The sequence below is a fragment of the Triplophysa dalaica genome, chromosome 7 (assembly GCF_015846415.1).
Source record: "Triplophysa dalaica isolate WHDGS20190420 chromosome 7, ASM1584641v1, whole genome shotgun sequence".
NCBI lineage: Eukaryota > Metazoa > Chordata > Actinopteri > Cypriniformes > Nemacheilidae > Triplophysa > Triplophysa dalaica.
In genome coordinates, this window is record NC_079548.1 from 9,175,697 (window position 1) to 9,192,172 (window position 16,476).

The window sequence follows — 16,476 nt, forward strand, 5'->3', positions numbered from 1 at the left end:
TAACAGACTTCTGTGTAATACGCAATGGTTACGCACCTTAATGCACAAATAAACAGTAAATATATGGAAAAATATTTTCACCATCCAACAGAGACTTTTATTTAATCGTCAATCTCAGCAAACAAATAAATGTCTTCATGACAAGTTTATTATGTTGATAAATAAATAACAATCAAGTAATACTATAATGTTACAAAGCCCACAACACGGGCCCTGGTAATGGCACAGTGGAAAAGACAAAACTCACTGCATATTAACAAGAAACCATGAGATAAATAATAAAAAATGCACTTTATAAAAAGCATTTCAATTAGATTACTGCATCACAGCAAGCAGTTTTTCAGTATATATTTTCTCAACATAGTGCATATGCAACAACATCAACTGTGATAACAATGACAGTAAGTATAATTGATCGTGAATTCTAAGCTTGAAGCGGTAAAATGTACAATCGTCGCGTGCCATAAGCGAGAGGACATTCAGTTCCTCTGAAACATGGTCATTCAACATCAAGCAGAAAGAGATTCTAAGAAACAGCAAAGAACAATATGAAATGCTGGCATTGTCCTCATTATTACATAAAATTGTGAAGTACTATGGCAACCAGTGAAGTCACATTATGGGATGGAATTTTGGCACTGAATCAGTTGTGTATACAGAAGCCTCCATATTGGATCAAAATATTTACATTCAATATGTTCTTGTCATGTATGTGTGAATGTGTGGGCATGTGTCTGTATACAAACATGTGAACGTATGGTTTTTGTACTTTAGATTATATAGTTTTGTGTACTTGTCTCACCCCTTCTGTAAAGACCAGCTTGACTGTTGACCAGAATATCCCGTCGTTTAGATGCTGGGCAACTATGTGTAATGCTGGTGTGTTGGTTCTCCCACCAAGCTTTTTTATTAACCAGAAAGATCTTGTTAGAGTGGACCACCACCAAGCCAGCATAAACTGTCTTGAAAATTCTAAGATGGTTTTTCCAGGAGGGACGTCTCTCTCTCTCAGTCTATGAATCCTGCATTCTTTCAGTTTCTCTCAGTTACTCCTTTACTATTTTACAGTCTTTAAGGCACCAAACCTGCTGTTAGAAATCATGCCGGACTGTACTGTTTCTTTATATTTACAGACACACATGCACGCAAAGCATGCAGTTGTATGTACTTGCAAAAATGTACTTTCCAAAAGTAATTTCACAGGCACACATACTGTTTGTTACATACATACGTTTGTGATTTGATATAGAGAGAGATCACGAGAGAGACTGTGTAAAGTGAGATTGATGTCGTAGAATTAATATAATAAAACCAATTAATATCTTGCGGAGAGAAAAATAACAGTATTCCTTCATCTTCTTTCCATTCACCCACAATTTGGATTCATTTGAAGTCGTCTCAGATGGACACCTCATACTCTCGTGTGTCCTGCAGGGAAAGAGAGGAAAATCCAATGCATGTGTGCTTTACTGACATCATGAAGGAAAATTTGACTAGTTTGGATCATCAAAGCCCTAGCAGTGTTGGGGAAGATACTTTTATTCTTCAATGTGTCAAATAAAAGCTACTGCAAGTCAAAGTGGAATGCCTACAGTCAAGCTACTGTCTTGAAAAAGTAGTTTGTAAGCTACTTACCAAAAGTAGATTTCTACAGTTAAACTATAAAGGGACAATATCTTATTAAATAACAATATCATATGAAATAAAAAATATAACTCCAATATAACATCGATGATGTCCTTCTGAAACCATGTATCTTCATATTTCGTGGTTTTTATTATCTGCCATAAATCATAACTATTAGTCTCCCTTTATGTTTGTCCTATTTAAAAAGTACTTTGGTTTTTCCAGTTCCTAAAAAAACTTAAAATTGGACCTCCGAGGCTTCAGAAGGACATTTGCATTATTAAACGGTGCTCTTGAATACTTGATTCTGATTGGACATCGCCACATTCCACACCTCCAAGGTTTGGGCAATTTACAAGCAATAACATAAATAAACGTAACTGCGCATGCTGGCTTTTATGACCCGAACTCAACTTCCGGTAAAAAAAAGAATAGAGTCCCTGTAGATTATTTCTAAAAACAAGCAAAAAAACAAGTAAATTACATTAGCTATCTAGTTAAAAGATGGTCTAGCCAGTATTATTTTGCGTTAGCAGTAGAAGAACCTTTACTTGGCTATACTGAAATATGACTGTAACAATCAGACATTGCCATCATTGCCACTTCACAGATGTACCCATTCTCTTTCCCTGGATTTTTGACATTACCGAACTACATTACCCATCATCCTTTGGACCCGTCATGATTGCACCCTCACCTGAACTTCATCACCTGGACTATACATATACCCATCCTTGTCTTGTGTTCTTTGTCAGGCCTAGTTGTATGTTATACCGTCTAGTCTCGACTCATTGTATCATTGTATCATTGTATCATTGTATCATTGTATCATTGTATCATTGTATCATTGTATCATTGTATCATTGTATCATTGTATCATTGTATCATTGTATCATTGTATCATTGTATCATTGTATCATGTTTGTGTTTGTGTTTGTGTTTTTTGATGTCATCTGTTACACCCTGGACTAAACTTTTGGATTTTGCCTTGTTTTTAGATTAAACATTTTTACATTGCTATCCGGTTGTGGCATCGTTCCTCTGTCAAGAGTGTAGGGTTACAACGACATGGTCACACGTCCCATTTAAATTGTTTGTTTATTCAAATTTATAAACAATAAAATTTCAATATAAAATATAAATTGTTATATTATTAGCCACAAGCCAGACCGATCAACAAACAAAGACCAGAAGTTAGCATCTGGCCAGACGCATGCGTCCGAAGAAACTGTCTATATTATTCCCTTATAAAAATTGCCTTAAACTATGAACACAGGGTCATCTGGGCCAGTTTAACAAATAATTACAATTACATAAAAAAAATGTTACAAATGAACTCAATATAAATGTGCCTAATTAATAACAAACATGGATTTATATTTACAAATAATTTAACCAAATTGCACGTTTGTCTTTTTTTAACTTTTGTCTTTTTTGAAGACTTAACGGATAGTTCACCCAAAAAATAAAATTCTGTCATGAATTACTCACTCTCTAGTTGTTCCAAACCTTTATAAATGTATTTGTTTGGTTGAACTAAGAAAGATATTTGAAGGAATGCTTGTAACCGAAAAGTTCTTCAACACCATTGACTACCAGGACAAATTACATTGGTGGTCAAATGTTCTGGCTGTCCATTTTCCCCTAACTTATATTTAATAAAAGACTATTAATTTGTTGTAACTGTACAAGACAAATAAATCTCTTTAGCAAAGTCTTAGCATGCAGACGTAAGGCAATATTCTTCTGTACTGTAACCAGTGAGTCACTGGAATGTGTTTTGCTAAATTCTAGCCATAAGTAATCTGAATTCCTCAAACAGGAAATCAGAGTAGGTGCTTAGTTACAAACCCCGAACAAATATATATTCTTCTTACCCCTGCCTCATAGAGTGGGTTGTTGAAGTCAGATTCCACTGTTATGGGACTGTAAGTGTGGGTGTGAGAAAGAGACTTCCAGAACAGTGGTTTCCACTGCCACCTACACACACTGAGAGAGACAGGAGCATGTGTGAGCAAACCAAAGAGCAGCTGAGATTGACAATGATCAGTGAAAATAACCAAATCTTAAAGTTATCAGCCAAAAGATGTTCAAAATTTGTTTTGCTTTATTAAAATCTCAAACTTACTTGGTGTAGTACATATAAATTCCACCAATGAGTAGGATAACCAATAAGATTGGCAGAATAATAGCCAATGCAATGTTCTCACTCAGCATTTGGTGGGACGCCTCTAATGACTGAGAAACTAAATACAGGATAAAATAAAATGTAGGAATCATTAGTAACACACTGGGTTGTATAATCACACAAATGTGAATAGTATTGATGCTATGATGTTCATCATTACCCTCCAATTTGTGATCATCCAGTAGCCCTTCATAGGCCACTGCAAACAATATAAAACAAGGATTTTGACTCTTAAGAGGGACAGAAAATCTCTATTTAGTGGACTAGTTGATTTCCTCGTACCTTTACAGAAGGGTGGTGGGCTGTTCCATTGAGATGGGTGTCCAGGGACACAGTTAATGATGACTTCCCCAATGAGTTCATAGCCCTCATAGCAAAAGAAACGTAGAGTCTCGCCTGCCTGGTAACTGTGCTTATATAGCGTTTGGTAGCCATTGTCAGGTACCCCCGGATTTGGGCATGGATCATATTTTACTGTTTATTAATAAATCCACAAAACAGACAATACACAGGTTACGTTCCATGTTTAGGCTTTATGATCCCTTTCGAATGTGAATGTATAAAGTAAAAATTAGATGTGATGTTAATTTATCAAACACATCATGCACATATCACACATACTCACAGACACACTTGGGGCTACGGTCGCTCCATTTGGGCATGCCAGTGTCCCTGCCGTGGCATGAGATCTGACTCGGACCCTCCAACTGATAACCCTGGTTACATGTGAAGCGTACCACAGTTCCCACAGTAAAACCAGACTCGGGATGTACTGAACGTGCTCCGTTCACCACCTCACCTGGATCAGGACACTGCTGAACTAAAGAAGGATAAAAAGGAACACAGAATATCAAACAATGAATCAATAAATCATCCATATGTGCAAACAGTGAACTGAAATATTTATTTTTTATAAGTAAACATTATACACAATATCACAATACTTTTTAATTATTTTTTGTATTGTTGTATATTTATATGTTACGAAACATAATTATTTGTGTTTACTAAATATGTGTATATTTTTATTATAAAATAATACTAATATATTAATATAACTCATCTCACTTCTCACACAGGTGGGCGGGTTGTTGCTCCAGGAGAGATCCCATTGGCAGGTGATGATGTCAGAGCCCACAATGTCATAGCCAGGCTGACACTGATAGGTCAGCACACTGCCCCTCACCAGGGACGGGTGGGAGGAGCTGCTCCAGCCGAACTCGATTGGTGGAAGGACAGGGCACGTGTCATTAGGCTCCACCTCTGCATAAAAAAATGAAAGGAAGTGACAACACAAACTACATAAACTGCACAACTACTGCTGCTTTGATATCTCTTTACCTCTGTAGTGAATCAGGAAGCCCTGGCTGAGGATAAATGTGGAGTCGTCTGGATCGCTCTGAAACTGAATGGTGACCTCTGAACCCCCAGATACAACCCTGAACCTCTCTCTTGAGCCCAGGTATTGTCCAATCACATGTGACATCAGGTCATGTCCATCAAATATAGTTAGAACGTCATTATGGCGGATGTTCAATCTGCATGGACAAGACAGGAAGTGAAGGTCAGGTTTAGTCTCTATAGTCTCAAACATGTAAATACAAACACTAACACCTACATTTGGACATCCAATTCGATGCGCTTGTCCTCGTTGACGTGTATCTGCCACAAACAGTCCTGGCCTTTAGAGTAGCTCTGTGGCCAATCAGGTGACAGCACTGTTCCCACTGAGTCTGTCAGATCCCCACCACACAAAGCTAAGCAAATAAAGAGTAAACAACATAGTGAAACAGCATTCGAATGTGTTTGTATCTACTATTAACTATGAATACAATTGTAAAAACAATGCACGTCTCATGGAGTGTTGCAATGATGAACTGATAGATAGATATTTGACGTAATACCTTTGCAGACAGGCTCGCTCTCATTCCAGTGAGGTTCACTGGGGTCAACACACTCCATAACTCCTGAGCCCTGTTCCATGACGAAACCAGGAGAGCATGAGAAGGTTACTACGGTACCCAACGGGAAGGTGATGTCACTGCTGCTGAAATTCCCGTGAGGCAGGTATGGTTCATAACAGTGTTCCCCATCGTAGGCTGGCAGAGAAAGACAGTTAAGAAACATTAGAATGTAATAGAGTAAGGATGAAGGATGAAGGAAATTGTAAAAAGCTTTATATGAAACGTTTTTAATAATAAAAGTGTGAGTAGTGTTGAAAATAGTCGGATGAAGTAGCGGCCAAAATGATCTTGTTTGGCCAGAACTTTTCACTTAAGGGCATCATTTAAACACTGGCATTGTATTTAGAAATTGTTTAGACATTCTGACTATTAGTACAAGCAAAGACTTGTTTAACTGCCATAACCAAGAAACAAAGAAGTATACTGTTTTCTATGTGGTTATCTAGGTAAAAGGATTGTTCATGCAAATATGAAAGGTCTTACTTTATTTACATCATGCCCTTATAAACCTATATGATCCTAAAGAAGATATTTTAATAAATGTATTTTTATAAATGTTTTTTGTGTCCATACAATGTCAAGGGTTTCAATGCTGTTTGGTTACCAATGTTCTTCAAAATACAGTCAAAATGCATTCTTTATATAGGAACGAAATGGTCATAGGTCTGGATTGAAATGAGGTTCATTAAATGTAAAGTATGTTCATTTATGTTCATTTTTGTGTATACTATCCCTTTAACTTCATTATGTGCTTCAATAAATCTCTGCATTCGATATCAATAATCTTTTTCACTGATACATAAATTCAATTTACAGATTTTCATCCCCAGAAATAATTTTATTAACACAGTAGCCTACCTTAAAAATATGACCAATAAAAAAACGTTGTGAGCCCTGTAACTCCCAGAGGTAAAGTCATCCAAAGAGATTGCCAGACTGTGAAAGAACTTTCCAGTTTGTGTACAATGTGCATGTGGGCACGGCACACCTGCGACAGCTACATAATATATAAGAACTAAAATCTCTCTCGTGTCCATATTTCTTATCAAATCTTTTCCTCTCTAATGCACATACAGACTTTCACTCTCTTTCTCCCCTTTAGCGCCTCACCCTCATAGCGGAGCGCCAGCAGCAGAGGAATCGATGAAGAGTCTGCAGTGAGTTCCACAAAGAGAGAATTTCCCTCGCTCACGATTCCTCGTTCTGGAACGTCATCCAGATCCGAGTCGAACAGAAGAGGAGCTGTAGAGCTATTCCCACTGCGCACAATCAATCTAAGAAAGGAGAGGGTTTACGGAGAACACAGTGACATTTAGAGAACAGAGTGATTCTAGAAAACTCAAGATAGATGGCACGTGTCAAGGTTGCTCGTGGAAAAGTTTAGAGAAACCACTTCTTCCTTGACTTAACTACAGTTTCAAAGTTGCTTGACTGACTGAAAATTACAGTGACTGGCTACTTACTTATCATTGTCTTCATCAAGAGCCACCCTCTCAAAGTGAAGGTGGAGCCTGTGTCCCTCCTTGGCCTCCAGCAGCCAATGGCAGCTCAGGTTGCTATGGTTACTTGCAGAGGGGAGAGTCGGAGAGAGTATACGGCCCACAGTGGCATTTCTGATCCATCCTCCACAAGATACAGCTTAAAAATAAAGCATGCACAGATGCTTACACAGTGGCAATAATTTCACAATTGTATATACTAGAAGTAGCACTTTGTAGCATTTTGCCATTAGTACTTAAGCATGTAACCCCAAGTAACCAAAATGAAGTGGGGAAGAGAAACTAAACAAATGAAAATAGTGCAACCTACCCACACACTGAGGTTCAGTGGTGCTCCATTTGGGTCGAGTGGAGTTTAAACAGGTTGCGACCTCATGACCTCTGACCTCAAACCCAGGATCACAATGAAAGTGAGCTTGACCACCAGGGTGAATATCTGTCACGGTCACTCCACCGCCCTCAGGGGAAAGTGGGAATGAGCAGGACAGAAGGAATGCTGGATTGTGAAAACAAAAAGCGTTACTATTATATATTTTTTATCTATATTATTTATTGAATCCTCTTAACACACAAAATATTGTAAACTTTCAGTAGAACCTGATACCTTGATAGTGAAAGCTGAAGACACCATGATTGGCTTGTTTCAGGCTCCTGTAGTGAATCTGCACCTGATTGGTTGAGCTACGGATCACCTGACCTTCGCTCATTAGCGTCTCGTTGGCCAAAATCCCTGGTACCGGCCCACCCAGCTCCAGAATGGTAAGCGATTCCTCCTTGGACAAGTTCACTTTGTTCACCTGAGACAGATAGGTTGTGTTACCATGACAGCAGCTAAGGATGATTTTCACTACGATTGTATCAAAGGCAAAGATTTGAGAAATCATTAGAGTGTCATCGTCCCATGCAAATGCCAACAAGCTGATCTGAACCAAATATTTGTTAGCAGCCAGTAACCATGGTTACCTACAAAGAGGCTATTTGAGTTACAGTGAAAACCTTGGTAACGGTGAGGCTGCCATACCTGTATCTCAACACCATATCCAGGATAAACTGTGATGCTGTAGGTGCATTCTAAGGGCGAGAATATAGATGAGGAAGAGGGTGAATCAGGGGACTCAACTATTCCCTCCATTCCTGACAGACTTGCGTTACATTGCACTGGAGAGAAAGAGTACATTTTTCATTCAGAATTGTTCTCACATTTCCAAATTGCATGTGATTGTTTTAATGCAATATCTTAACTAAAGTGTATTTTGGCAACAAGATAGATCAGCAAACAATATATTATTGATAAATTTAAAAAATGCTTTTGATTATGATACCCGGTGTGTGCACTGTCGTTATTGTTGTTGTCGTAATTAGAGTGGTTGTGGTCTCTTCTTCTGCAGGTGGCGATGTCACGCCACTCCCAAAACCTGATTGGGCAGCTTGAGGTGCGACCGACGAGGTCACAGCTGTAGTGAGGATACCCGGTGACATCATTGTCGAAGTGACGTCTGCTTCTCTGATGGAAGGAACAGCCTGGGTCGGGTTGGTTGTTGTACCTGTAGGTTTAGATCAAAAGATCGCTCAATATAGATGTTTCCTTCCATAATAAACTGAGTTCAATAGGTAGCTCAGGTAATCTTCAAAAAAAACTAACCTCTGTTACCAGGTGTGTTGCCAAGGTAGTCCTTACTCATAAGTGCAGCATGGATGAGTTCTCCCAAGGGGCGAGGGCTAGAGGTCACGGTGACTAGATCTTCAGAGTCTGATGTCCCTAAGGATGCACCTGAAATCAAGAAATTTGTCAAGCTTTGTTTCTTTCTGTTTTTTAGAAAACATCTAATGTGTGCATTCACTTGGCTTGAAGAGTTAATGACTCCACACATGTTTGTGCACATTACCTGAGGCCAGATGCAGCAGTGTGACATACAGTGTCACAGCATAAACTGTGGACACCATTTTTAATATGGGAGGACAACCTAGATGCAAGCAAACACACAGGTAAATGAATTAATAAAGAGAATAATTAAAAAAGCTAAATATCAAGACAGCATGGCAAAGGAATCCTAAAGATGAAATTAATTTGTTTATGACTGCAGTTATTATTTATGTATTATTATTTGCTCCTAAATTTCTTGCACAATTGTACGACCTCTTGTAAGTATTGTTTAGTTTTGCTAAATTGCTAAAATGTGTCATCCTGCAAAACATTCTCACAGAGTCTTTGGTTCGTTTGCTTTACATTTTTTCGTATTGTCCCTGCGTGGCCTTGGGGGCCTGACAGTGCACGAGACATATGATCCCTGCCGTGCCCACCCATAAATGATGTCACCACTATCACAAGACCCAGGTAACCAAGAGCAGGTCTTGGTTGCCAGTGGCCCAGTCGCCTCGATTAGTATTTATCGCACACTCCAATGCTGATCAAACAGCTTCATAATATAACTGTTAACAGCTGTAAGCAGAATATTAAAAAAACATACTGAATGTGGATCTATAGATGCAGATATGAAACATGCGGGAAGATGCTGTTGCTGACACTGCGGGCTGAACGTTTGGATGTCTGATAATATATTCACATCGTCTTCCCCTGGTCTGCTTCAAAAACATCTCTCATCCTTGCCTATGACGCAAGACGCCCAATCCCCCCCAAAACGCATTAGAGAACCGTCTAGACTAGATAAACATACATCTTTCTGACTAAGACCAATGCTTGTTAAATAGAAAAGGTTCACATTGATTTTACCAATGCGTTTATATCACCATTACGCATGTGACTGTCGCTTGATGTAACGGACGCGCAAACACCACCGACGGAGAGAAACATAAATATACGCACCCGCAATACGCAGTCTCTACTTTGTATTCGTAAAAACAAATCCTGTGGTCTTCCTCTTGTAATCCTGTAGATATTTCGTGTGTTTTTTTTTCCTCCTGAGCACCGCTGCTCGTTGCTGCGTTTCTAGCGCGATCCTCCGTCTCTCGCTCCTCCAACCCCCTCCAAAATATCACAACTGGCGTAGCGCGTCAAACGCCTTTTAAATAATCATTTGCACGCTCCCGCCCTCGTCAGCATCAACTATGCGTTTTCCATTTAACGTTAAACCCCACAAAACACAATACACCTTCCAATGCACGGAAAACAATTCGTTTTCATGCGTTCTTAGCTCTGTATTATTTTCATGCGTTATTTCTGTCCGTCTAGGCCTGAGGCGGGCTCGCAGGTGAGTGAAACTGGCAAAGATGGTTGTTGCTACCCGTTTGGTTGACGCGTTGACTGTCAATGTGTTTGGTTGGTTTGAGGATATTTTGTGTTCATATGCGTAGCGCCGTCCCATGGTCGAACTGCGCTATGACAGAGATGACGCTCTGCATAGGAGCTGTCCAGCACCTCGGTGCTGAAACTTGCCCCGCGTGTCCCGAGGATCTCGATTGAAACAGATTCCAATGAAGGCTTAACTATTTAGAAAAGAGTGACTTGAAAATGTAAATGCGTCAGTACGTGAACAAAGGTAATAAAATATGTTTGATATGTTCCGTAAAAGAATAGTCGTTCATCCGTATTTACGGAAGTGAATGCGGAATCCACTGAGGGCTGCAGACTGGAAATAACATCGACAGACGTGTATTGAGCTAAGGGGGAACGAGAGATTGAGTAAGGTGTGGAAAACTGGTGAGTACACAAGCTTTGCGTTACGTAATGGTTTGAATGTTTACTTGTAGTATTCGACCCAAATCCGTCCCCACTCTCTTCCCGGAAATCCTTGTTGCATGCTACGTGAGTACGTCGAATGTAAGCGAACATATACACTGACTGCAGTAGGAATCATTATGCAATAGTGCAGGAGATACATTTTGCGTGTAGGGAAGCCTTTGGATCCAGAAATTGTCACTGTGAATGTTGTGCTCAGCTGAATTGTATTTCCGCTAAGGAATGCTAATAAGTCAAAGTGTATGTATTGATTTGTAGTCTGAAGAAGTAGGCCTTTCATGTAACAAGTGCTGGTCATTCAGTTCATAGCATAAAGAAGACAAACAGGCGTCTGCTGGAGCCTGCTCATGAGAAATGCGTTTGCATCAATATCCTGGTAATGAAAATGTAATGCTTGCATTCTCTATCTCTCTAAAGCTCACTCTCTCAGCATTATGTCCTGGTCTCTGGACTTAGTGCCTCTTCCCCCATGCGCACTGTTGGGTGGTCCCCCCCTAAGTGGGCTGCTCTGGACCGTCCTTCTCCTCTTTTTATGGTACTGCTACCGTGTTGGTTCTGACCCACCGTCTCATTCTGGACTCCACAAAACCAGCTCCTCGTTCTCACGGTCATCCAGCCGATTGCCTGTTGACCCCGGGCACTCTGCACCTAAAACATCCGCGGCGATCGGCATGGAAACGGGGGAGGAAGAGGAGGGGCCCGAGAGCTACCTGACACCTGTGTTGAGCCATGCCCCTTTCCCGACTGAAGTCGCCGCAGAAAGCAAGAAGTTGTACAGAGCCCTTCAAGAGTACGCAAAACGTTACAGTTGGGCCGGAATGGGTCGCATTCACAAGGGTCTGCGTAATCAGGTCAGAGTTTGGAAATTGATGGCTCTTTTATGTCATCATTAACTCACGCTCATGTTATTTTAGAAATTGTATATGAGTCATTCCTCAATGGAGCACAAAATAAGATATTTTTCAGTGTTATTGTGTCTATACAATGGAGGTCAATGGAGCCCCAAATTGTTTGGTCACTGGCCCCCAATCACTTCTTTTGTATGAACACAACAACATTCTACAAAATATCTTCTTTTGTGTCCTCTACCTGCATACAATTTGTATTTTAAAATAAAAACCATCATTGGTCTCATTGCTATCTAGGCTAAAATCACAGAACGGCCGTCCATTCAGAAGCCTCATCTCTTCTACCTCCCAGATGTTCCCAGCATCCCTTTCTTTCCCAGGGATGCTCATCGTCATGACATTGAGGTTCTGGAGGCCAGTTATCCCATAATCCTTGCTGAGTTCCAGGCGGTCTACCAGAGGGGAATTGATACAAAGTTTGGGTGGACCTACCAAGGACCAAAAGTAACTAAATGTTGACGATTGAAAAGAAATGAGCTTGTATACAAACATGATCACAAACCACTGTCATAACCAGTACATGTGTTAGGAAATTAATTTAAATGTCAAAATTCTCATTTTTGGGTGAGTTGTTCCTTTAAAAGACACCATTTTTATCACCTCTGCATCATTTTTCTTGCACTCACATCTAGCCGAGAGTCTTTCACATTATCTGTCTGTCTTGCTCATTCTCTCCATAAAATACTTAAATCAATATTTTTACTGCACCACTGTTTGGGATCTATTGCCATCCTGCTCATAACCTTCACACATAATCGATATATAAGAATGCAATAATTGCATTAATACAAAAAGATTTTCAGCAGTTATACACTCATGTCTGAAGACACGATATCTGCATCTGTCATTTGTTTATCTCTTAGGGCCAGGCTGTGTTCCCTCTCTATAATGCTGGGGGGTGTGTGGCCGGTAACTGCCGTGCATGTCCGTGTACATATCGAACCCTCCTGTCTCTCAGAACCTTCATCAGTAGTAACTCTCTGGGGTCTGCTGGGTTCTGGCTCCTGGGCCCTGGAACCACACTGGGAGGGTCCTACGGTCCTACAAACACCCGTCTACGCTGCCAGCTTGGTACATGACCGATTCTGTTGTAATAAAATGTCATGATCTATTTCTGTGAAAAATATGACTGCCTGCAAGTAGTGCCTGATGTTGAGGTGGTCATAAAATCTCTATGTGCTGATCAGGTTGTTACTATAATCATCAAATTTATTTATATTAAATCTATACCTGAGGCATTACAATGCCAGACACAGGTTGATCATTCATAGCTTTTTCTCGATTGTTTTCATTTATGTCTTGGAAATGTGGTTATGGTTTCACTCTGATTATCTCTTCTTTAGGTCTTCAAACACCTGCTCAATGTGAGCTGGTTGTGGGTGGTGAACCACAGTGCTGGTCAGAGGGACACTGCCTCCTAGTAGATGACTCCTTCCTGCACACTGTCTCACACAATGGTTAGAAAGCTACACTGCCCAAACCTTTATAGTTTACAATAATTCTAAATGACACTTAAATACAGAATGAATTCTATAACTATCTGACACTAGATTTAAAGGGCTAGATCACCCAAAAATAAACATTCTTTCATCATTTACTCTCTCTATAGTAGTGCCAAAGCTGTATGAATTTCTTTCTGATGAACACAGAGAAAGATATTTGGAAGAATGCTTGTAACCAAACAGTTCTTGGCCACCATTGTAGATTACAGTAGTATTCAAAAAAAGTACCCAAGAACTGTTTTATTTCCTACATTCTTCAAAACATCTTCCTTTGTGTTCAACAGAAAATGTTCCTACTATGGTAGTCAATGGAGACCAAGATCTGTTGGGTTACAAGCATTCTTCTTAATATCTATCTTTGTGTTCATCAACACAAAGAAATTTATACAGATTTGGAAAAACATGAGAGTGAGTACATGAAGACAGAATTTTCATTTTGGGTTTAACATTCACTAAGAATCACAAAGTAAAAGAAATTCTTAAAAAAATCAACTAAAGACACGGCTAAATGACTAAATGTAAATTTACATTTATGCATTTGCCAGATGCTTTTATCCAAAGCGACTTACATTGCATTATACCATTTGTTTCTGATCATGTGCCATCCCTGAGATCAGACCCATGACCTTAGTGATACTAGCGCCATTTTCTAACCACTGAGCTACAGGAAGCTTTATAAATACTGTATGTATGTCAAAGAATATCTCTGATTTGATCATAAGCCAAGAAATGAAATACAGCTCTGTTGTAATAATGTGCCCAATCCAAATTTCCAAAAGAACTTTTTTATTATTTTAACCAGTTTCCCAATTTTTCTGCAATTTGGGAAAAACATGGTCACAAAATTGAAAAACAGATACTATTTTACCTTTACATAATACTATAGTAAATTAAAAAAAACTATTTTTTCCAGAGATGTTTATGTAACCAACGTATGTACGTGTCTGTCGACTAGGGGGAGCTGAAGACGGTCCCAGGGTCATCTTCAGCGTGGATCTCTGGCATCCTAATGTGGCTGCAGCAGAGAGACAGGCCCTGGACTACATCTTCGCCCCTGAGTAGTAGTTCCAACTTAATTTCCCAGGATGTACCAGTCAAACCCCCCATGGTGAAAGGCCGAAATGTTATTTATTAAAGATTTCTTTAGTTAAAGGACACACTGTGAACATGTGCCAGTCATTCCTGCATATTCAGTGTGTGTGTCATTGTTCAACACAAACGTTTATTTACAACAGCAGTTTCCTAAATTTCTAATCAGCATAGACTACAACCAACAATAGAGATCAGATAGTTTATAGACTACGTCGTGCTCTGTAATTCTGAGCACAGCGATACTGTGATGTCATACAAACAACAATTTTTGAACATCATATAACTGATTTGTGCCTGTTTTAAATAATCCCGCACTCTTGTTATGTAATTTTTGTGCCTGACTTCCTCCTCTCCTGACCTCTCTGATGTATACTGTGATGGTTCTCCGTAAATACTGTACAAGTGTGATTCATGCCTACGCTACATTGTTTTATTACATCGGATGTAAATTTATTTTCAGACCTGTGAAGCACACACTGAAGACAACATACTTTATAAAACCGGACTACTTGCATGCATGTAGCCAACAATGCATCTAATGACTTTTGTGTAAATCAATAATGTGATGAACTAAACTGATGTGATTACAAATAAAACTATTTGTTTAAAGTTAAACACTTTATTCTCAGTTGAGTTACCGACATGAAACCCTGCAAGCAGTTGCTGTCACTCAATGTCCAGATAGAGACCTAGATGGAAGGGGGGTCTCCTCTGTCACCATTTTATTATGGTGCATTGAAACCTGTAAGAAGGATAGAATGTTAGAGGGGTCCAGGGGTCCGCTGTAAAATAAAAAATACATGAGTCGAAGACACATAGAGAAAGAGACTCAGTGGAGATGAGAGTTTGGATAATGTGTTTAGAAATAATACTGGCATCATTAAAGTACAGGGTTAGAATTACAGAGTGTTAGTGGAAAATGATAAGGTCACTGGTTATGTTGAACAGTGTCCTCAGTCTTATGTAGCCTTCTCTGTTGCACAACAGAATATGAATAAAAAGAATAATCTTCCATTTATGCAAAATACAAATTTTCCAACGTTTATCAAATGTTTTTGTCAACATACTTCTTTAAATCAGGCAATCATTTTATCGTTTTCTATTTGACTGTTACTAATCCTCTTTTCAGACTAACTCTGGCTCTCCCTCTCTTCTGTCAAATATGGGCTCTTAATCTTACAAGACATACTAGTATTGGTGGTGAGTGCGGTCAGCTCTGGGATTACTGGCCACTGTTGAAAATGCTGAGCATTAACAATTTACATAACTCACTGAGCGATATGTACATGTGTCAGTAGTATTATGATGTCATTCTATGAGGGTTACATAAACCTCCGATGCAAAACACACATGTAAGCTTTAAGATACGTGATATTGATGTAAAAGTACATAAACAGGAAATTAATTTAGGGCATGTCTTGTAGGCAAATAGATATACTGTAAGTATGATGTGAATATTATTTTTAACAATAGATATTAAAACACATCAGCGATTTGTAACAAAAACTTTCGAAAATCCATCTCTCTCTCTCTCTCATTGAATTATTCAGAAACTGTTGAATGACATTGAGGAAGGTTGTTTTGGCTCCTCCTCACAGTAACGTGAATAGAGGGAGAGAGTGACATACACACAATCCAGAAGAAAACTGAACACAGGTGCTTTACTTGACCTGTCTGCAGAACAGAGAGGAACTAAGGAAACAAGTAAGTGATGGGCTTGTGTTTAGGACTAGTTTACAAGTTTACACATTTTATACAGTTGAATTCTATTTCTTACTTTTAATTCTATGTAGGCTACATTTATATTTAGACACATACTGTTATAAACAGTGACTTGCTGTGTCAGTTTATTTTTCTTTTGAACCCGCAATATCTGTGTAGCGAAATTCCTGTATAAAAAGATTGTTTAGACTATACTAAGATAAGAAAGAGAACAACCTTTAACTGAATGGTTCTTTTATAGCATTGCTTTGTAGAACCATTAAGCGCTTTTATTTTTA

General features: G+C 39.1%; 2 protein-coding genes across 3 annotated transcripts; one reads left to right on the forward strand and one right to left on the reverse strand.

The window, feature by feature from the left end:
- Window positions 1-130: 130 nt before the first annotated feature.
- sez6l2 (seizure related 6 homolog (mouse)-like 2) lies at window positions 131-10,516 on the reverse strand. The gene is made up of 19 exons (XM_056751860.1): window positions 10,102-10,516; window positions 9,164-9,241; window positions 8,920-9,048; window positions 8,600-8,821; window positions 8,299-8,435; window positions 7,882-8,074; window positions 7,588-7,773; window positions 7,242-7,416; window positions 6,889-7,052; window positions 5,719-5,913; window positions 5,433-5,571; window positions 5,156-5,352; window positions 4,883-5,077; window positions 4,440-4,634; window positions 4,097-4,288; window positions 3,975-4,013; window positions 3,755-3,872; window positions 3,504-3,615; window positions 131-1,428 (listed from the first exon to the last, which is right to left on the reverse strand). Exons 2-19 carry the CDS (start codon window positions 9,219-9,221, stop codon window positions 1,399-1,401), a joined length of 2,676 nt encoding a protein of 891 aa, XP_056607838.1. The 5' UTR covers window positions 9,222-9,241; window positions 10,102-10,516; the 3' UTR covers window positions 131-1,398.
- On the forward strand, window positions 9,136-15,091 carry asphd1 (aspartate beta-hydroxylase domain containing 1). 2 transcript variants are annotated; one of them, XM_056751900.1, is made up of 6 exons: window positions 9,136-9,263; window positions 11,392-11,825; window positions 12,120-12,326; window positions 12,746-12,953; window positions 13,226-13,339; window positions 14,340-15,091. In XM_056751900.1, exons 2-6 carry the CDS (start codon window positions 11,409-11,411, stop codon window positions 14,444-14,446), a joined length of 1,053 nt encoding a protein of 350 aa, XP_056607878.1. In that variant the 5' UTR covers window positions 9,136-9,263; window positions 11,392-11,408; the 3' UTR covers window positions 14,447-15,091. The 2 variants fall into 2 exon arrangements, with proteins under 2 accessions (XP_056607878.1, XP_056607877.1); XM_056751899.1 differs by lacking the exon at window positions 9,136-9,263 and adding an exon at window positions 10,638-10,935.
- Window positions 15,092-16,476: the final 1,385 nt, after the last annotated feature.